The sequence below is a fragment of the Haplochromis burtoni genome, unplaced genomic scaffold, assembly GCF_018398535.1.
Source record: "Haplochromis burtoni strain Fernald_Lab_line unplaced genomic scaffold, NCSU_Asbu1 Contig_11, whole genome shotgun sequence".
Lineage (NCBI taxonomy): Eukaryota > Metazoa > Chordata > Actinopteri > Cichliformes > Cichlidae > Haplochromis > Haplochromis burtoni.
In genome coordinates, this window is record NW_024582372.1 from 103,128 (window position 1) to 125,210 (window position 22,083).

The following is a 22,083-nucleotide window of genomic DNA, read 5'->3' on the forward strand; positions in this document are numbered from 1 at the left end:
AATAAAAGTTGACATCTATCAGTCTGGAAAGGGTTACAGAGACATTTAAGGCTTTGGGACTCCAGTGAGCCACAGTGAGAGCCATTAGCCACAAACTGACAAAACTTGGAACTTTCCGAGGAGTGACCGGCCTACCAAAATTACTCCAGGAGTGCATCAACAACTCATCCTAGAGGTCAAGAATGATCCCAGAACAACATCTAAAGAACTGCAGGCTTGTCTGGCCTCAGTTAAGGTCAGAGTTCATGATTCAACAAAAGAAAGAGAATGGACAAAAATGGCATCAATGGGAGAGTTAGAAGGGGAAAAATCATTGCTGACAAAAAAGAATACAAAAGCTCACATTTGGCAAAAAGATATTATGATGATACCCAATATTTTTTTTCACAGTCACATGTTTCAGATGATCAAACAAATTTTAAACAAATTAAAAAAAAAACAAACCTCAGGAAGGAAGCAAATAGTTTTTCATAGCATTGTATCATTGAATAATTAAAGCTACCATGAAAACATTTTCAAACAAAAACTAACGTGAAACGAGAAAATTCGCTTTGGAAAGTGAACTAACGGGAGCAACTAAAATGAATTATAATGAAATAGACTAATTATAAAATACAAAACTCTTATAATCCTGCTTTGTGCATCGAGAGGCTCTAAGGATTTAGAAGTGAAGTGAGAGTAAAAGCCAGGAGATGGCAGTAGTGCAGCATCTTTGGATGCAAGCTGCCGTTAAAAATGACAGAAGAAGAAGAAGATCTCACTTTGTGGTTTTTAGCACAGCTGGTTGCAACTGTCCTGAAGTCCTGCAGAGGGCAGCATTACGCCTGCGTAGCTCCACCTGTGAGATTGTCAATGCGGTGAAGAAGAAGCAGCAAAACAAAGGTACCAGACGTTTTAACTGTTTGTAGGTTTTTATTATATACGAACAAAACCAGGTGCAAAATTTTTAGACTTATTTTAAACAAAAGTTAATATCAGTACTTTGGCGGCGCTTCCGCCCGAAAGGTTTTTCAAAGTTTTGCTTGACTTTTAGCTAGCTAACACGAATGTTTGGTCAGTATATGAGTGTTTTTTATTTGTTAATTAAACTGAAAGCGGCAAACACGCTGAAATAAACTTCATGTGAAACGTACTCGGTCTTCAGCTATTTTATATTTTCTAAGTAAGGAGTTCCTGTCGCGATAAGGACTGTAGTTTCCTTTACGCCCCGTTTAAACCTCTTCTTAACGGTTCCCTGGAAAAAGTTATGCAACACAATCCAGCAGGCAGAGCTTTGCTAAATGTGGAGCCACCTTTGATTCTGAAACACAGCCTGAAATCTCTTAATCAAGCTTTCTAGTAATTTATTTAAGTAGTTTTCAGGAATAGCTTTCCAGGCTTCTTAAAGGACGTTCAAAGTTGCTCTTTGGATGTTAGCTGCTTTTTAGTCTGTTCTCTGTCAACATGATCCCACAGGCTTCAATAATGTCGAGGTCCGGGCTCTGGGGAGACCAATTCATGACTGGTAGTGTTGCACTGTGTGTGTTTTCTGTGCAGGTGTTTTTACTGTGTTGGCAGTGTGTTTGGGATCACTCTCAAACTCCCTGTTTCTCTTTCCTTATACATTGATTCTTGACAGCTAATGAAACCATTTCTGATTAAGCTTTTGTGAACAGTAGCTGGATCAATGTTTTGGAGATAAAGTATGTGAATTTCAGGAGCGGGACCACGCCTCCAAACACGCTCCTTCCGGTTCTTATCTCAGTCCCCCAGTTCTACAAACTGTTCGTTTTCGTGCCAGGCCCGGGAACTGCTGCCAGTACCCTTTGATGCCTTCCCCAAACCGCAGCTCAGTTCATGTTTAAGCCATTCATCTTTATCTATTAAAACGCTGTCATACATAAAATGACTTCATCACTCAGGGCCTTTTTCAAGTCTTTGCTGGATTTTTTTTTTTTATCTGATTCTTAAGAACACGACTTTCTCTTCTTGTCCTGTGACACTTGTTCTTTAGTCTTCTTCTTGTCCAGTTTCATTTTTTAAGGGCACACTGTACATCCCACTGAGACATATCAAGTTTTCAGCTAATAGCTCTGAGGTTCACCTTGTTGTTGCAAAAATACTATTTTATGTCTGTTAAACTGTGTTATCTTTGACACTATTCATAGATTCATTTATTTTAACATAATATTTTAAGTTATATTTTGCTAAATTTTCAGTTATGTGTGGACAACACTGGTTCATCCCTTAGTTTAGGTGCCCCTTTTGACGTTTGAACGATTTATATGTCAGTGTTAAATGAGGGGTGGTTCAAGACTTGCACAATAGTGTATCATTTTTGCATGTTTCACAGGTCAAAATTGGTCTTTATGTATCTTATATCGAGCACTGGTCCAGGCACTGCATTTATCTTCTGTCTGAAATGAGATATTTAATTTCTCATTTTAACTTTGTTTTGGTGCTTCTCCCAAACATAAGTGTTGCTACATGTACATGAGCTGACTGTTTGATAAAGACCATGTCTTCCATAAAAAGTCAACAGTGTAAAAAAAAAAAAAGGTCAGAAACTCAACATTTAGCAGTCTAAATCTCGAGTTTTTATTTTTTCTGAGAGGGATTTCTTGAATGTGATCGTACCTCATTATTTGAAGCTTTGGTTACGGTTAAAGAGTATCTATAATTTTAACAGCATTTATATGATTAAAGTATAAAAGATGCTCTCTAAATTGGGATCTTTACCTCTAAATTAATTGTTGTCTTAAAAAAAATGTGTCTAGAATTTTCAATAAATAATCTTTTAGGTACTGTTTGTAAATTACTTTTTATGAGTTTTAAATCTTCCAAAATTAACTAAAGCTGTCAACAGAGTGTGAGGAGACAACTACTATGACTTTATGTCCAAACCATCTCTATACTGTATGGTGAGATAACAGAAGTTGAAATGGGGCCAAGCTATACTTTCATGTAACACCAGTTTGTACCCCCAGGTGATATAGTGGGTCACCACAAGGTTTTGTTTTTTTTAACCAGGCAAGTAATCAGTAATATGCTGGCTCCATCCATGAGCCAGAGTGTTGGTGGAGGTGCATAGTGAAGATCAGAGCGAGATTCTTTGTGGATCTACAGATATGATAGGGTGCCAACTGTGGCGCTCCATGAAGGAAGTCAGTCAGGAGTAGAATTAACAGATGGTTTCAAGGTGGGAGTTAGATTACTTCAAGGATTGGCTCTGAGCCTCTTCTTGTTTGCAGTGGTGATAGACAGAATTATGTTTGCAGACAACATTGAGCTCTGTAGGGAGGGAGGAGTGAAGGTGGAGGCGATGCTGGAGAGAGAAGAATGAATAATCTCAGGACACCTGCTGATAAAATGCTGCAGAGGGTACAATGCTGAAAAACCTACCATTAAGAAAGTGGATGGATGTTTTTGTTTTGTTTTTTCCCCCCCATACTTAAAGCTTAAAATCTCATGTAGTCTTTGCACTCACTAAAGCTGTCCATTTTTGCAGAGGGATATATTAACATTCATAGCCTGGTTTATATAATATTACCTCTGCACTGATAAAAAGAAATATCCAGAATCCTCTCAGTAAACTCATGTTTACTTTGGGAGTAGAATTATGAACTTGACTTTATTTTCTGAAAACTTTTTTGTGACACTTGCAAAGCTTTTGTGAAGACTGATGTGGCTAAAAACTGTGCTACGAATTCATTTCTAACAGAGTTACCAGCCAACAACTGTCAGATTGTTTGTGTGTAGTTTCCTGATCCACACGATAAACCTCGGACAGATACACGACGTGGCTGGAGCAGATGATTGATGTATAATCATGTTTTATCCTCACTCTTGCAGAATGCCTTTCCATTTCTGCCCCCAGTGTGGGACAAAGTTACAGCCTGAATTCAGATTCTGTCCTTCATGTGGGGAGAAACTTCCCGGTCCTGAAAGTCCATTTCAATCTGAATCTGTGAACTCAAGTTTCTCCTCGCCTCTGAGAAATGCAGCAGCAACATCTGTAGTTAATCCAAGCCCCACTCCAAGCACGAGCTGTGAACTCAGTACAGGTGAATACAGGTGGCAGTATGTCATCAAATAAATACTTAAAATACCAAGTAATTTAGCTTTAACAATGTAACAATCTCTCTCTGTGTCCAGTCCAGGGATTTGACACTTTAAGTTCGTTAACACCACGTCCTGCACTGCGAAGGACTCGCAAAACCCTTTGTCTGGACAAAGAAGGTAAAGGAGATCATACAGGTTATCCTGTTAAGATGTCAGTTATAATGAGGTATGAAAACAGCATGAGTAAATTCAGCTGGAGCAGGGATGTCAAACCAAAGGGTTCAGCTCCCTGAAGTTGTTTAGTTCTAAAAACTCCACCTTTTGTAGCTTCACTGTGATTCCAGCTGGGGCCTTTCTTTGTGGAGTTCGTGCACTGGTGGGTCTGAAGACCTCAAAATGTATAGAACAAACTTATAGTTAAAGTGCTTTGTAAATGTGAGTACATTACATTACACTGAAAGGCAATGGGAGGCTCTTCTGGCCTTTAGAGTGAATTAAAAATCACTTGGCTGATGGATGGCCCTGGAGTTTGGAATCAGGCTGGTAGATCAATGGTGCAAGAAAGCTGTCCTTAGTATACATTCAAGTACTGTGGCTTACATGTGGCTTATGATCTAAGCCATGTGTTTTATTCATGCTGTAAAATACTTGAGTTCTGGATCGATGACTTCATGAATGTCTGTTTTGTATGTTGTTGAGGGTTTTTTTTAAGATTTTGAAAATCTGTTGGGGTTTGTTTTTTTTTTTTTTTGGCCTTTTCTGGCTTTATTGAATAGGAACAGTGAGGAGTGACAGGAAAGCGGAGGGAGAGAGAGAGAAGAAGACATGCGGCAAGTAATTTCGGATTCAAATATTGGCCGGCCGCTCTTAGCTATACGCCATGTGCTCACCCCAGTGAGCTAAACCGGCTCCCCATGTCTGATGTTTTAGTGATGCAGATAAATACGAACCCTTCATTGATGTTTTGGGGGTTCACTTGTTCCCTGTACCTCTGTGCAACAAAAAAAGTCTTTCTTTTACATTTCTGTTATCAGCGTGTCGTATCTCACACGTCTGGAAGTCAGCTAAACCCTGATCCGGTTCCTTGTGGCTTCAAAGATGTGATGTCATTTCTCACAGTCAAAGGAAGCTTTATTCCTTTTTTTCCCCCCAATGTTTTTTTTTATTGATTACTTTAACTCTTTACTCACTGTGCCTATAGATTACTCCACTTATTTTGTTCGTGTTTGTAATTATATTTGTCCCCCAGTTATTTATTACCTCTAAGTATATGTTATTATGCTTATTTGGATGCATAACCTTGTAGCTTATATTTTTTATGTTTGTCCAGACTGCTTTGTCTGGACAAACTAGTCAAATTAGTCATACTCAATCACAATCAGTTGAAGCCCTGAACCAGAAGTACTTTGCTTCCACAGATAATGACGCTGGGTTGCAGGAATCTCCACCAAAGAAGAACACGGTCACCTTTAAACTTGACACTGGGGCGCAGCCAATCGTAGAGTCTCCTGTTGCAAAATCTCCTCGATCTGGTGAGCAGAAGCACTGATTTATCTGCCCGTTCCTGCAGTTCTTTTATGAAATCTCCATTACCTTTCCTCTTTGCTTTGTTAACTGTTGCTGTGTAGTGCAAAGGAAAGGGAAGCTCAGCAGTCCTTTGAAAAAGCAGGAAGAAGAAGAAAAGAAGCTGTCTGCAAAAACAGGCTGGATAGAGGGGAGATCAGCAGTAGATGGAGCTTCACCTGTTTCCTCACCAAACTCTAAGTCTCCTGCAAAAGGTGAGCTACACGTTGAATGATGTAACAGGAGCATGTTACACACATTGTTAAGTACACTGATAGGTTTGTATAAATATCACAAAATGTTTAATGATCGGGAGCTTTATTGTTGTTCTGGTGTCGTTACAATCACCACATTTACTGCAGTTTTATTGCTGTAACAAGAGTAATCATTCATTTCTCTTAGAATATCTATTCAATTAATAATTTAATTACATTTTTCCCCCTTAGGCTTTTCAGAGTTACCTTTAAATTTAACCACTTCTTTTACAAAAGTGCTATGGTTCACTTGTATACCAGAAAATCTCATGGGGGCCCCCAATCTTAAATCCAATCAAAAATTCCTAATGCTCATCAGTCATGTGGAAAGCTTTTAAGGAGAACGTGTGAGAAACCTGCCACTCGGACACAAACTTCAATACAAGAACATTACATCTAGTTAAGACTAAGGAGTAAAGTCACAAACTAACCACCTCCTCTTAATGGATTTAATTCACTTTTTATATAAATATTTAAATGCTTTCAGAGCGTACATACTTGTGAGTAATTTCAAACTGAATTTGTGTTTCTGTGGCCCACCTGCAGTACCTTTGCAGCCCACACTTTAGGAATCACTGTTATAAACAGAATTCACATAAAGCTTCTGATACATGAGAGGCAAATAGTAATAATAAAAACTAAATCCAAAGCTTCTCAGCGTGGACTAGTTTCAGCTTAGTAAAATAAATTTATCAATAAATTAAACTTAAGTTAAATTAAAATCAGTAAAAAGAAATAGTCGTCTTTCTTTCTTCCATTTCTTCTAGTGTGCAGAAATTTTTTACAAATTCTTTGTACAAAAAGATTTTGTTGAGTCGATCACAGCACAGCATACTTTAGGTGTGTAATTTTGTGTGTGTGTGTGTGTGTGTGTGTGTGTGGGGGGGGTTATTCCTGCACTAATTAATTTGAAGTGTTTTCATTAACTTGCAGCAACTGGAAAAAATAAAGGCAGGAAGACAAAGCATGCATCCTCTGTGGAACCGCTGCCTGAAGGTGAGGAGGTGACCGACACGACCGGCAAGAAGTGGAAGCTGATCAGGCAGCTCAGTCAGAGCGCAACCGAGCTGCTCTACGAAGGTAGGACTGGTCACAAGACATAAGGGGAACACATGAAAACAAAGACAAATGTACAATTGAAGAGTTTGACTCACGTGAAATAGTCGTGGTGATTGCTGATGTGCTGTGTCCCACTGAGCAAACTCAATATGAACACCTGGCAGAAAACGTGTTTGAGGGAAGTCTAGTTGAGTTGTTGCAGCAGACGTTTCTGTGATGCATCGACCAGCTGTTATTGTCACTGAGAAGGAATATGGTCGCTGTCCCCAGAGTGTAACTATAAGCACACGTCTTTAAAAGGACTCACTCAGTGCAGCGTGTTCGGTGATGTTCTGGCATCCAAATTAGCCTGGGTGTGCTGAAGGAGCTCAGTGTGGTTTCTCATGGGAAGAAACCGATGATGAGCAGGGAAGGGCTGATTGGCTCTGAGCACAGCTCGAGTGGTCTGTATTCCCATAGTGAAACCCCTCACACGTTTATCAAAGAACCAGGGATTACGTTACGTAACCCAACATCGCTGGCAGATGATAGTCCATGGATTTGAGATTGCATTTCAGCAAATTCTCTACATGCAGATGTTTTCTATCAGAGTACAACCAAAGCTGGATCATGCGTGACTGATCAGAAGCTGGAGTGATTTACAAAAGTCATGCCCCTCATCAAGGTTTTTAACCTTTAAAGTGATACTGGATGTACTATGAACTACAGCATACCACAAATAGGGAAACATAATAACTGCAGCCCACATTTAATGCAATCAGTCAAGTCTATATTCTATCTGTTTGAGTCCAGTAAACTTTATTAAAGCAAAGGGAGGACTAATCCAGTGTAGCTGGTCAACACTGCATTGCACTCCAGCAGGATAAACCAGTTGACTATTTATTGACTTAGAAAAGATAAATATTAATAGAACATTTTATGATCACAGATGAATAAAGCGGTTTCTCTCTCTTCAGTTTCTCGGCCAAGCTCAAAGGAGTTGAATCACACCCTCAAACTGGTGAGTACAAACGGTAGATAAATGTGTCTGCTTTTCAGTTTATTTCCCAATAATCCGTTGAATTGCTCTCTACTTTGTTGTAATGCTTCTTCTGCTCCTGAATTTCCCTGTGCCAAAAAAAAAAATCAAAGTTATATTTTATTTTTCACTTTTAGGGAGCTAAAGATGGAAGAATCTTCAATGAACAGAACTTCCTGCAGAGAGCTGCTAAACCGGCGTCCGGTGAGGATTTATTGTGCTTTTCTGTCACGTTTAGAAGCCCATAATTACCAGAATTAGTTCCCAAAGCTGACTTTATTCTGATTTCAATAAAGACAGAGGATAAGTTTCTGTGACTGTTTCTATCACCTATGGAGGGTTAGGATGTTTTGTCTGTGCACAGAACATTCACTTTGACACAAAGGATTTAAATTACCAGGTGACTCAAAACTAAACTCTCAAAGGTGACAAATGAGTCAGAAAGAAACGCTAACAGCTGAGGCATGAAGCTGTAATACATCTGTTTGACTTGATAGGCATCAGAGGAGCATTGTTGTGTCTTTAACCCTCATCACAGCACAGCAACTTCACCCTTTGGCTTGTGGACTCCTGTTTTAAAACCTTGATTTGACGATTTCTGTCATCACATTCTCAGTTTTATTAAACCAGACGGCGAGGGCCGCAATCTCTAACAGGGGCCGTGAATTACAGATTGACCATCATGTGATATTCAAAGCGCTTAAGCTGTTGATTTAGTGACGAACTCTTCAGGGAGGTGTATTCAATGATAAGGGTCATTTTCTCATAGATGTTTGTTTTATAGCGAGAAGAGTCGCCCTCTGCTGGCTGTGAGAAAGAATGTAGATTGAAAACTTTTCTGAACTGACTTTTCAGACTCTGAAGGCAGTGCATCTGAACATATACACAGTGTTTTCTGCCTGTGTGATGATTTTCCTACTAAAACTTGTTTTCTCTGTAGTGGAAAAGTGGGTCAAGCAAAACAAGCTGGATTTCCTGGGGATTCCTTCCTGCGTTGGCTTTGGTCTCCATACAGACTCGTACAGGTGTGAGCTTTACGTGCACATACAAAACATATGAAAGCATCTTACTTTGACCTGTAAATCTGTTTACATTAATTTCATTTTATTTTCGTTTCTGTAGGTTTCTAATTTTTCCCAGCATTGGCGAGTCGCTCCAGTCCATCATCGAGAAAGAAAATCAGCCTCTGTCTGAGGAAGTTGTTCTTCAGCTGGCCTATAGAATAGTTGGTGTTTTTGAATTGTCTAGTCACACAAATACTCTAAAAGTGGACCTTTTTTACTTTTTCCTCTTCTTAATAATGCTTATTTATCTCTTACTGGACTTTTGTGTAGACACAGTCTGAAACGAGCTGCTTTAGCTCCTCTTCCTTTAACCTTCTATTCTGTTCAGTTCAATTTTATTTTATTTATACAGCACCAAATCACAACAATGGTCACCTCAAGGCGCTTTATATTGTAAGGTAGAACTTACAATCATACATACAGAGAAACCCCCAACAATCATTTGACTCCCTATGAGCAAGCACTTTGGCAACAGTGAGAAGGAAAATCTCCCTTTAAACAGGAAGAAACCTCCGGCAGAACCAATTTTCCACTTCTGTTCACTAAACTGTGATGTTTTGCACTAACAGAGGTAGAGCAGCGACATTTAAAAATGCAGAAACTGCATGCACAAAGTAACGATGAAGAGCTTTCACATTGTGTGAGGTAGATGAAGGAAACAGTATACGAATGATAAACATACAGAGCCATTAAAAAAAAAAAATCTGTGTAAAATATAATGAGGTCATAAATAATCCCACTTGGTCATTTTAATCAATAGCTGAGTAAAAAAAAAAACCCCCCACAAAAAACGAGCTCCTGCTCCACTCCTGAGACCCACTTCTTTAAGCCAGCTGGTTTCTGATTGGCTGACCTTCACAAATGGAAGGCTTGGACAGCAAGTGGGTGGGGCTTCTGTGCTCACAGCTGGAGTTGTGTTGTTGTGTGTCTGAGAAGAACTGGAAAGCACAGTGATTACTTTTCTTTGTGCTGACCTGTTTATGTGTGCCCATCGTTGTTCCCATTTCACAAGCACTAGAGACAAAATTCTAATGGTTTTGGAAAGATGAGTTATTATTTTAATTTTAGAGCCAGAATTACAAAATAAATCCATTAGGCCTGGGCGATAAAGCGTTAAGAGACTAACTTTTCTTTTCCCTTGCAGTTAGACGTGCTGCACTACATCCATTCAAACGAATACGTTCATGCGGATATCAGTGCCGAGAACGTGTACATAAAACAAGGACAGAGGTCACAGGTAAGACGTGCTCTGAGCTTCAAACTGCACTACTCTGTCCTGAAGTGTGTGTAACCAGGCTGCTTCTGTGTGTTTGTGTGTGTCTAGGTGTACCTTGTAGGATACTGCCATGCCTTCAGGTACGGTCCAGGAGGAAAGCATGTGGAGCACCGTGAAGCCAGCCGAACGCCACACGAGGGCACCGTCCAGTTCATCAGCCTGGACGCGCATAAAGGAGCAGGTGTGTTGCCTCTGTGGTCCACTGAGCCATCTGTAGTCTGTCAGTGTCACTAAATCATACTTCATCGTGTAAGCTGCTGTAAACCAGAGCGCTCTGACCACGCTCCATCTGGCCAAACACTGGCTTCACATCTGCTTCTCCTTCTTTCGGCTGCTCGTGCCACAGCGGATCATCTACCATCCTCCTCCATCACACCAACCATTTGCGTCACTACATCCATCCTTCTCTGTGGCTTTCCTTTGTTCTTTCTGCCTGGCAACATCCATGGCTTCACATTAGTATGATTTTATTTTCACATGTGAAGGTGGTTTTTGTTTTGTTTTTTGTTTTTACAGATTTTGAAGTTAAAAGGTACAAATTTCACCCGTGGAAAAACAAGGAGATGTTTTTGTAAATCTGAGGTCTTTTTTTGTTTACTGATTTTTGTCATCACACTCTTTCAGCTCCATCTCGCCGCAGCGACCTGCAGTCTTTGGGTTACTGCATGCTGCACTGGCACACTGGATTGCTGCCGTGGACCGAGCTCACTCAACCACAGCAGATAGCCACAGAGAAACAGAGGTAAGAGAGAGATAATCTGTCATTTTTGTGTAATTTTAACCTTCTGTGTGAAACATAATGCAAATAACACATGGCTGTAGGTACATGGAGGATGTTCCTGCACTTCTGAGCCAGTGCTTTGGGAGGAGGAGCGTTTCCAGTGAGTTCCAGTGTTTCTTCTGTATCATATACCACATTTTCCTGCATTTTCTTTGGTGATATCTTTCTGTTTTTTGTGCTCCAGGAGCATTTCAAACGTACCTGACTGCAGTGATGGCTCTGCAGTACTCCGAGCAGCCCAATTACTCAGCGCTGAAGGCCGGACTCAGCGACGCTTTAGTGCAGCTGGGGGCATCGGTGGAGGAGCCCCTCAATTTTTAGGTGAGGACACACCCGCCTTTACTGAAACTCAGAAATAAAGATGTTCACATGCACCTGAGGCAAGTTCAACATACCCAGAATAGCTTTTCTTTACCTGATGTCAGCAGTCAGCTCATTTACCTGCCTTCTGAATAAAAGGTCAACGAGGCTCAGGTGTTGTGTTTTAGGAGCATATTTTTAAAAAGTTGCTTTAAAAGTAAAAAGTTTAAACATATTCTCCAAGATCTTAATATTTCTCATTGATGCTCATCACATAGACCCTCTTTGTATCTGCACAGAGATGGTGGTGCTGTTTTTAGACAGCTGATTGGTCACTGGGAGGTTGATTCATATTTGTTGATCTCTTAACAGATATAACAGCATAAGTTACCATGGTGATACCCCAGTAAGACTTGAAACATCTTTGTAAAACTAAAATTTTCAGATAAGAAAAGGAAGAAACTGAGATTCTGGGTTCATCCGATTCTGAGTTTCTCACAGGATTATTTTTTTTTTAAATTAATAGATCTGACCAATCAGGTCACTGCATTTGGCAAGAAGTGCAATCATAGCTCAAAATGTGCGCCATTACTTAATAAACAGTGATATAGAAATAGTAAGATAACACTATTTTACCTCAGACACAGCTGGACGCTGCTTCAGGTCAGTCGGCCTCTGAAATTATTTCTCAGCCTTCTCAGATGTGGCTCCAGCTCTGATGACAAGAGCTGAAACTGCCCCACTGACATCCTGAAATATGTACGAAAGCTGTTGTGATACAGCTTCTACTGCTGGATCAAACCATGAAATTCTCCCTGCTGCTGCCTTCTTCTGAGAATCGAATGAACCCAGAATCTCAGTTTCTTCCTTTTCTTGTTTAAAAACATCAGGACCAGCTCATCATCGCTTCATGTGGACTTCATTCTCTTTAGATTTAGTTTTTCTGAGGGCAAACCTTTTGTAAAAACCCTTTCAGTGTGTATACACGTTACATGACAAGTTCAGATCTGAAAATTTTTGAATTTCATGTTGTTTATTTTTTCCCTCAGTGGGTAAAGACCTCAAGGCTAAAGACCCCTTGCTCAGCCTCAAAGCCTGTATCATAGTACAGGACTGTTCTTTGCAATCAGATATTAAAAAGTATTATTTATACACTGATGTCATTATGAATTACATCTGTTGGAGACATTATGTTTATTATTTACAGCACAGGATGCAAAGCTAGAGGTGGCAGATGAACATGAGGTAAAGATGCTTAGATTTTCATTGGGCGTGACTGAGATGGAGGGGATTCGAAATGACTTCATCAGCTCAGGGACAGCTCTGAGTTAGTGAAGCGGAGGGTTGGTGTTAGGAATAGGGTAAGATGGAGGTAGATGATCCGCTGTGGTGACCCCCAGTCAAAAGAAGACATACAATCTTCAGATACAGCTGCCACCGTTTATATGAAAGGGCCCTTTGTCTATGTAGCCGATCAGGCAAAATCCAAGCAGACTGAACGCAAACGGGGATTATTACTGTGATCAGATGAGATTATCAGAGATTTAATTAAACCAAACTGAAGCGTTAAAACTGACATCAACCTGACAGCGATGCTGCATATGTATCAAACCCTTTGAGTCTGACTAATCTTTGTTTTATTTTCAGAGAGATCGCACAAAAGAGACGAGACTGAAAGATCCTGGAGTTTTCTTATTTTAAAGTCGTGTTTAAATGCTGATGCTTTATTGCACTGAAAGTCATGAGTTTATTAGGTAAACGATTCATTGGTTTTACAGTTTGTGTGTGTGTGGGGGGGGTTTATCATCTTTATGGACCTGTTGAGGCTTCTGTGGTTTTCAGCCTCACAAAGAAATACAAGTTTTAAATTCCTAAAGCACTGATTTTTATATTTTGTGTGTTGCAGTGTTGTTAGGTAGTTAGATTTAACAGGGTGATTTTTATAACAGATGTTTTTTTTCTGTTGACTTATCCTGCTGAACATTTCAACAAATAAAATATCGACATTTCTTACAGTGACTCAGTGAGCTTTGATATTTTCTGATAAGAATACATCGTCTGGTTATTGCTACCTGTTCTTTTTTTTTTTTTTTTTTTTTCAAGCTCCAGATTTTTGTCCCTGAATTTTGGGAGAGTAGCTTTGCATGACTCAGAGTTAAAAATAATCCTTATTTATCTTTTACCGGACCTTTGTGCACATCTCGCCCATTTTACCTCTTTATACTTTACCTCCACTCTTCTGATTGGTCGTAGCTCACAAACAGAAGGCTGAGAAAGGCTGAGGCTGTTGGCTCACAGGAATTACACAAACACACACTGACCTCTTTATTTGAGACTTTTGCCAAGCTTAACCCAACTGTTTTAGTAACCATAACCAGCCTCTGTCAAATGAGCTGTTTTCATCACCACTGAGGGCATCGAGTTTCTGCCTTGAGACGTCTGTATCAGTTAATAATGTTACTGTGTTTGAAGAGAGCAGACAGGGAAAAATTTACAATAAAATTAAAACCTGAGTGTAAGAAAAATGTGTCATGTGGAGATGGTCAACAATAATACTCGGTCAGTCTGCAGTGTTTAAATGCCAGTCAGTGGGTATTAAAGGCTCAAAGTGTGCCAAGAGCACATCTCCCACACCTTTTATACCAACAACAGTCTGAACTGTTGACTCGTCAGTCCAGACAAAGTCTTTCCAACCTTCTACTGTCCAGTTTTGGTGAGCCTGTGTGATCTTCTGCTTTAAGGGTCAGTGTGGTGTTCAAAAAGGAATTTTCACCCTTTGGATATTTTCTATATTTTGACCGACTCTCTGTAAACTCTAGAGATGGTTGTGTGGGAAAATCCCAGTAGACCAGCATGTTCAACATCACTTAAATCACCTTTTCTCTCCATTCTGATGCTCAGTTTAAACTTCACATGTACCTGCTTAAATACATTTGAGTTGCTGCTATGTGACTGGCTGATTAGATACTTGTGTTAAGCAGCTGAACAGGTGTACTTATAAAGTAGCTGGTGAGTTTGTAGTAAGAAACAATTTTAAAAGTAAAAATGCAACAACAGGAAGTATAAATATCCATAAACAATCCCACTTTGGTCACTTTAAGCCTTTGGTGGGAGGCTGCTCATATAACCATGACTGAGCGGTATCTAGTTAAGAGGTAACCAAGTCTCACCCTAACAGACATCTGTACATTTTCCTGTTATTTTGGGGACATAAAATACTTTCACATTCCTGATGACATAAAGATGACTAAAGTTGATTCATTCAACACAGCAGCACGTGTTAATTTTAAAGAAACCTTTATAAAGTTTAAACATTTCTGAACATAAACATTTCGACATTTCAAGACATATACAATTCTTTATATGAAACAGTAAATATCTCTTATTGTGCACACTCAAAGTAATTCAGAAAATAAACACTGTTCTCTTTGCCTGATCTCTCCTGTCGTGGCATTTAAAACCTAAACGTCGCTTGAGGCACTTTCTGAATGACGAGGCTGTTAAAGAAACATGTAAAGCATGACGGACTATATCGCCCCCGTGAGGCGGCTTCTTTTTTTTCTTCTTTTTTTTTTGACACAGTCACAGACCGGATGGCTTTCTCAGAGCGGAGCATAGCTTACACACCTAAACTGATCAGCTGAGCTTTGTAATGCAGACATGCTGGCAGTGTGTGTGTATGTATGTGTGTGTGAGGCAGCTACACATGCAGGTTTAAATACAGTTTCGCACTTCTGCTATCCTTCAAGTGTTCATTTCTAATAACAGCTTAGGCGCTGGTACGATTTTGACCTTTAAATTCACTCCGAGTGTGTTTCTAAACATTAACTGTCTCTGAAAGCCTAAAATTCTCACTTTCAGGGTACATTGCTGCTTTGGAAATGACTTCATGTCTTCAGACAAACATCACATGCTCAAGAAGCCCTGTCTCGCAATAAAAGAGCTCCGGGCTGTGCAGAGAGTTAACACTGAAAATCAATACCTCGGTAGTTCTTCCATATCCACAAATACTCTCTCTTTTTTCTTTTTTTTTCTGAAGTCACTATAATGCATCTTGGTAGCTGATTGTATGCGTCTCTGTAGCTTGAAAAACATCAACTTGAAATTATAAAACCACCTGAAAATGATTAGATCACTTAAAAAAAACAAAAAAGGCCGCTTTTTAAGCTGTTCCTGAAATGTTTTTTTTCACATGACAGGAGCAGTTTATGAAAGTGTAAACTTAAGTGGGGTCCCACTTTAACCCAGAGCACATGATAAAGTCTGCGTTCAAAGTATGATTACTGTCAGAGGACGAAGAGGAGGAAGTGTGTGTGTGTGTGTGTGTTTACAGTCACGACTGAGGTATAGAAACCTCGAGGTTTATCATTCCTGGTGAGAACAAGGCGAATATGTGCACAAACTCCACCGTGATTGGGAGGAGCCTGTTTGTCTGAGCAGTAAGTGGAACATCCTCAAGGCCTCCAATCCTGCAGTGTAAGAGGGACACAGATGGCACCAGAGTGGGAGAAATGGTTTAAGTGTGGATCCGTGGTCTCACTCGAAGTCAGGTAGGTCCACCTGGCTGGGACTAGAACAACCCTCGTCCTGATCCTTTCCTGTGAGATTAAAAAGAGGGAAAATTAAACCCCTCACACCTGCAGTTTGAAGAACTACCACCTGTGTTTACTGACTGACTCCTCACCGTCATCCTCGCCTCCCTCGCTGTGCTCCTCTTCCTTACCCTCAGAAATTTCTATATGACCCAAATCCTGCACGTCACCCACGCTCGACTCCTGAAAAATAAAACACAATTCTTCATTGGTAAAGGCAGCACGGTGCAGCACCTTATAGATTCAGTTTACCTACATCAGATGGTGACCATAAAACATGAATGTATATATGCATCATGCATTTAGAATATGCACCGACCCTCTTAGATTATGAACTGTGTGCACTAAAACACGTTAAGGATTGCTACACCCCCTGCACTCTGATACACTTCTTTCGGCTCCTCTCTTTAGTGGTGTATTCTCCATGGACGCGTCAATATGATCACAAAAAGCAAACATGCAACACCCCATGTGAGATGATAAAATTTATGTCACTCAACTCAGATTCACAAACATAGAAAGTATGATTGAGGCTTTATGCTAAACACACAGTGTGAATAATTATGTCCCAAAATTCTACTCTTACTCTACAAGGTCAAATTCCTTTATTGTCACTGTGCAAACAAAATTGTGCACACTACCTAGAAACAGACCTGGTATGACAGGTGACACACACACAGCTCCAGAGTTAAAGTGGGATGGACCACAGCAACTATAAAACACTGCATTTTTATAAGAAAACTGTGCAATAAATAGTAATGCTGCCGTTAACGAGCTACAATCACAGATGTAACGTCTCACATCGCCACACCTTAATCAATCGCAGAGCATTAAAGAACATTATAGTCTGTTTACCTGTGATTCAGAGAAACGATCTTCATCAGAGTTCCTAAATCCTTCTGGAGCTTCCATAAGGATCTCAAGACCATCAGCCTCCTCTTCCTCGTCACTGCTGAGTGAGACAAAACAAAATGCTGTGACATTGACATAAATGCACCTGTTCACTGACACAGAGTATCACGTTCAGCCTGGATCTCTCGACTTAGAGTTACTTCTGTTTCTGAGACAGAACGTCACGGTTATGTTTTACCGGGCATAAAGAAGCTCACATAAATATATGTGTACACACAGACTGTATAAAAAAGATGCACAGGCATTGTGACATCAGCCATTTGGTTTCTTTTTGAAACTCTATTTTGGCCATCACCACCTTGGTGCTTTGAAACTGGACAAACAAGCTAAAAATATGAAATAATCCCAAATTTCAACACCACAAAATGCTGTCAGTTTAATAAATATTCCTCTACAGTAGATTCTCCTAGGAAAACAGTCTGCTTTGATTATGTCAAGCCCAGAGTCCACTTTTGCCCAGGTCTGCAAATATCCACACAAGCAAGAAGAAAACTTGAAATTACTGAGATCAGCAGTTTTAAAGCTCCTCTATATCAGCCTGTCGCAGCAGCTTCACAACTAGCTTCACAGCTAGTAAATCAAAAACAAAAGAAAAAAGGTAGAATAACTGCAGGATATCACAACAGCAGTGTGTAGCTGCTAACAGGTAGAAAGAAGAAGCTGCACAGCTCACTCTTGTAGGGAAATCTGATATCAGTGTGTTTGACACACAGCATGAATATTTCTAGGATTTTTCTGAGTCTCCTGAGACTCTGAATACGGTGCATTTCTGTTTTGTTTAGTTGTTTAATGATAGTTTTTACTCTCAAATAGCTTAGTGATGTAATAAAATCTTTAAAAAGAATGGGATCCTCCTCCCAAAGCAGGGTAAGTCCTATTGCCACGGATTGTGAGTGCTGAAAGTTAACAGCAGTTTCTAATTTGATTGTTGTTTGCCATGTTGAGCAGCTCAAAAACTACTGAAGGAAATGAGAGCCATATAGATGGGGAGGGGAGAGTTGCCCCTCACCCCCTCTGGTAAGCCACGTCCATCTTTGACATACAGTATGTGTACACGTGTATACATTAGCGGCCACGTTAAATTATTACGAGCAACAGAGTCAGAATAAAACTTTCACATTTCTGCCTTTTAGTTCAGAGTCACAGATATCAGGAACTTTAAACATCTACAGTATTGTTAACAAAGCTGTGATATTTCATAACACAGTAAGAAATATAATAAACAGCATTTGCACAGCAGATTATGGCTGGAAATATCCGTCTGCCAAATACCTGGAAACACTGTAGTAGTGTACTGAGGAGACCTGACTGTTGATGATTAAACTAGAATTACTGCCACGATGACCTCTGAGGATCAAAATCTAAACATGTTCAAGACAATGGAAGAAATGGAGACACAAGAACGATTCCTGATGTTAATCTTCAAAGATTTTCCCTCTCATTTTGCTTCTTTTTGGGTCTCTCATCTCCGGTTTCATCAGCTCCTAAATGCTCCATGTTTCTCTGAGTTTGGTTAATGATTAGTTTTTAAAGTTGCGTTTATACTTAACTGTAAAGCTCCACACCAGCTCCTACCTGCTGGTGTGGAGCTTTATAGTCTGTTATAAAGAAACCGAGGTTAACAGTTGTGGACACGGTCGACAAACATTTCTGTCCCCACACTGACTGACCTTCCTCCACAGTACAGGTTCTCTGCATTCTTTTCTTCCTCCTTTATTTCCTCCTCTTCCTTTTTGTTTTGGTCCTCTTTACATTTATTATCCTGCTCTTCCTTTTCTCCTCTCTCCTCTTCTTTCTCTCCTCTGTCTTCTTGTTCTTCTTCCTCTTCTTCATCAAGATCGGAGCAGTTGAGAAAGTCGAAGCTTTCAAGGGCAGTTTCGACTTCCTGGTTAAAACTCGCAGATGTGGGGAAAGGAGGCTGAGGAGAAACACACGGAGGAGTTAAATACGTCACTGTTTATAGACGAATGTGTTAAATTTATTCCTGAACTCACCGCTGGAGCGTCCTCGCCATGTTTCATCTCCTGGACGGACTGGCGTGGTTGACTTTGGTCTACCTTGTGTTCCTCTGCTGCTGCTTCAGTGTCTGTCTGTGCTTCAGTCTGTTCAGCCCGGGCTAACGAGTCCACGGACGCGTCATCGTTCACCTCCGCAGGCACAAACGCCGCAGGAGGCAGAGAGATGTCGGGGCAGGAGCAGCTCAGGTCTGCCGAGGTTTCAGAGAGCTCCTCTGATTGGACAGACACTCTGTCAGTTGCGGTACAATCCGGGCTGCTCTCACTGGCGAGGCCGTGGGAGAAGGAAGCCTGGAGATGGCCATTCGTCTGAGGAAAAACCTCCCCGGTTTCGGTCTCATCCTCCTCTTGGTTGGATGAGAGCGAGGGCGTTGATGCACTGGACTTGTGTGGCGTGAATGACAGCTGAGTGGTGAGAGTGGTTTGCAGCAAGTTGGACGCCGTCAGTCTCTGAGCGTGATGAGCCAGTGCTGGACTGGATGAGTCATCGGAGGATTCAGAGGAGTTGGACCAGACCGTCCCATTCTCCATTTCCCCCTGACGCTTCAGCAGAGACTAGAGATGAAAGGAAACGAGATCAGAACAAGAAACTAAATCACCTGTGATACGCAGCACAATGCTAACTGAACACCTATCATTAAATTATATCCTTAAAGCTTTAAATGGGGGAAGATTAAAGATAAAAGCATTCAACTAAAGTAATCTGACTGTTTCCAGGGTTTTCACAAAAACAAAGCCACAGTTTTTCAAGTTGGACATGATCCCCTGAAAAGTTCAGTTTTATCTGGATAGGGCTAAACCACAACAACAGTGACCTCAAGGTGCTTTAGACTGGAAGAGAAAGACTTTACGATAATATAGAGAAAATACCAACAATCGGACAGTGAGCAAGCACTTGGCAACAGTGGGAAGGAAAACCTTCCTTTTAACAGGAAGAAACTTCAGGCAGAACCAGGCTCAGGGAGGGCCGGCCATGTAACATGAATGTTGGGTCTGAGGGGAGAAAGACAGGACAAAAGTAAAGCTGATGTCACAGTGATCTATGAAAAAAAGCTCCACTGATGAGTTTGTCATATGAACTCACTTGTTTCTGGTCCTATTAGACGTAAGATTTTTATTTTGTAAATGTAGTTCTATTTAGAGTAAAACAGGTGATAAAGCAGAGATGCTTCTGTACGAGCATGCAGTGTCCTAGGTTTCTCACTCAGTTTTTTTGCTAATATTCTCACCAGTGTAACATGTACTCATCAGCCCCTTCATTAGTTACACCTGTTCAACTTTGCGTTAATGCAAATCTCTAATCATCCAATCACATGTTCAAACTGAGCATCAGAATGGGGAAGAGCTCGGATTTAAATGATTTCAAATATGGTGTGGTTTTGGTGCCAGATGGGCTTGGCACCAATTTTCCCCACATAAGCATCTCTGGGATTTACAAAGAACCGTCTGAAAAAGAGAAACTATCCAGTGAGCAGCAGCTCTCTGGCTGAAAATGCTTTGTTGATGCCAGACATCAGAGAAGAATGGCAGCACATCAAACCTTGGAGCAGATGGGCTACAGCAGAAGACCACACTTGGTGCTGCTCCTCTTAGCTATCAAAAGGAAACTGAGGAAACCCCAACATCGGACAACAGAAGACTGGAATAATGTTTCCTGGCCTGATCAGTCTCAATTCCTGCTGCCACATTCAGATGGCAGGGTCAGAATTTGAAGGAAGCATGAAAGCATGGACCCATCCTGTGTGTCGACGCTTCAGAGTGCTTCTGGCGGTGGAGGCTATGTTTTTTTCCACACACTTTGAGCCCCTTCACAACAACCAACCATACTTAAACACCACAGACTACCTCAGTATTGTTGCTGATCATGTCCATCCCTTCATGACCACCATCCTGTCTCTGCTGAAAGCTTTGATGTTATAAAAACAACTGCTTGTGTGTCACGAAACTTAAATTATCTCAAACTGCAACTTTTAAATATGACAATAACTTCACTGTACTCCAACGGCCTCCACAATCAGATCTCAATCCAAGAGAGCACCTTTGGGATGCTATCATGTTATTATGAACCAAACCTCTGAGGAACATTTCCAGCACCTTGTTGAATCTCTGCCATGAAGAATTAAGGAGGTAACGAAGGTAAAAGAGGGTCCAACCCAGCAATAGCAAGTTTGTGTGTAGGCGATGTTGATGGACAATTTTGGGACCTTGGTAACTTGTGAAATGTCATTACTTTAAACACTGAACTTTCTTGATTAAATAAGAAAAACTCAAATCTCCGCAACAAAACTTGGATCAGTTGGAATTAAAAATTAAACAATCAGTTTTTGGGTTTTTTTGAGGGGGGGGGGTTAGGATCTGATTGGATATTAACAAACTAGTTAATAATTGTTCCGTCACTATAAACTATATTAAAGCTACGACTACATCCCAACACACCGACTCTGCTGTGGTGAACTGAGGCGCTGCATGGCTGAGTTCACAACGGAAGGTCGCCGCCCTGTCCGCCGCCACCCCGTGGAAGGCCTTGACCAGCAAGCGGCTCTGCCAGTGCCTACACCGAGCCATGCTCTTCATCGAGGCGAGGAAGAGGAGGAACATATTGGAATTCTACTCAACCACTACTAAACAGCTACAAGGACCACAGCTCCGCTCCAACATACTGCTGCTGTCACACAACTCGCTACGGCTATCGTTCACTCTGCTCGCCTCAGGCACATCACGACCACACCCACACAACCCTCTGCGAACATCCTCACACACATCAGCGCTACCGCTACAGAGGAAGCAGTCGGGGAGCAGCTGAAACAGAACAGGCCAGTGAAACCACAGTAATGACACCCATCAGTTTAGCATAAATGCAAGAAGCTGATTTATAGAAATTGGGACCGAGCGATGTTAGGAGAACAGGTGTGAAGGAGAAGTTGTTAGTGGAAAAAGCTGTTGGTGAATGTTTCTCATGTTGTCACTCACATAAAACACCTGCTCTCGCATAGAGGGTGTGTCTGGAGGGCTCTGATTGGACAGCAGGCGTTTAGAAACTGTGCTGGAGGAAGATGTCTGGTCATCCTTATCAAACGGACTGAAGAAAGAAGAAACGAGACAAAAGACGTGTGAATAATCATAGAAAAAAAGCTGCACATGTAAACTGAGGTGTGTGTGTGTGTGTGTGTGTGTGTGTGTGTGTGTGTGTGTGTGTGTGTGTGTGTGT

The 22,083-nt window shown here is 40.9% G+C and overlaps 2 protein-coding genes across 7 annotated transcripts in view; one reads left to right on the forward strand and one right to left on the reverse strand.

Moving 5' to 3' along the window:
- The first annotated feature begins 677 nt into the window (after window positions 1–677).
- vrk3 (VRK serine/threonine kinase 3) lies at window positions 678–13,375 on the forward strand. Of its 4 annotated transcripts, XM_005915225.3 has the most exons (17): window positions 794–882; window positions 3,832–4,043; window positions 4,135–4,218; window positions 4,818–4,871; window positions 5,460–5,573; window positions 5,670–5,819; window positions 6,792–6,938; window positions 7,874–7,917; window positions 8,073–8,139; window positions 8,876–8,960; window positions 9,058–9,160; window positions 10,144–10,236; window positions 10,324–10,456; window positions 10,900–11,017; window positions 11,098–11,156; window positions 11,241–11,377; window positions 13,004–13,375. In XM_005915225.3, the coding sequence occupies exons 2-16, from the start codon at window positions 3,833–3,835 to the stop codon at window positions 11,375–11,377; spliced, it is 1,599 nt and encodes a 532-aa protein (XP_005915287.1). In that variant the 5' UTR covers window positions 794–882; window position 3,832; the 3' UTR covers window positions 13,004–13,375. The 4 variants fall into 4 exon arrangements, with proteins under 4 accessions (XP_042069449.1, XP_005915287.1, XP_005915288.1 ...); XM_005915226.3 differs by lacking the exon at window positions 4,818–4,871; XM_042213511.1 differs by lacking the exon at window positions 794–882 and having other exon boundaries at window positions 11,241–13,375.
- Window positions 13,376–14,636: 1,261 nt separating this feature from the next.
- Window positions 14,637–22,083, reverse strand: part of LOC102291990 (rho family-interacting cell polarization regulator 1) — a 16,076-nt gene continuing 8,629 nt past the window's right edge. For 2 of the 3 annotated variants that reach the window (XM_005915224.3, XM_014340726.2), the window contains exons 11-16: window positions 21,846–21,954; window positions 18,855–19,430; window positions 18,531–18,778; window positions 16,804–16,900; window positions 16,041–16,131; window positions 14,637–15,954 (exon numbers count right to left, since the gene is read on the reverse strand). In XM_005915224.3, coding sequence (XP_005915286.1) covers window positions 15,893–15,954; window positions 16,041–16,131; window positions 16,804–16,900; window positions 18,531–18,778; window positions 18,855–19,430; window positions 21,846–21,954 — 1,183 coding nt within the window. In that variant the 3' untranslated portion in view covers window positions 14,637–15,892. The remainder of the gene's footprint in view (window positions 15,955–16,040; window positions 16,132–16,803; window positions 16,901–18,530; window positions 18,779–18,854; window positions 19,431–21,845; window positions 21,955–22,083) is intronic. The other variant, XM_014340731.2, reaches the window with a different exon arrangement.

Excerpts from the sequence above, each read along its gene's own strand:
- vrk3 (XM_005915225.3), top strand. The coding sequence starts at position 3,833 with ATGCCTTTCCATTTCTGCCCCCAGTGTGGGACAAAGTTACAGCCTGAA. Across the intron at positions 8,140-8,875 it reads AGCTGCTAAACCGGCGTCCG|TGGAAAAGTGGGTCAAGCAA; the intron begins GTGAGGATTTAT and ends TTTTCTCTGTAG. Across the intron at positions 10,457-10,899 it reads GGACGCGCATAAAGGAGCAG|CTCCATCTCGCCGCAGCGAC; the intron begins GTGTGTTGCCTC and ends ACACTCTTTCAG.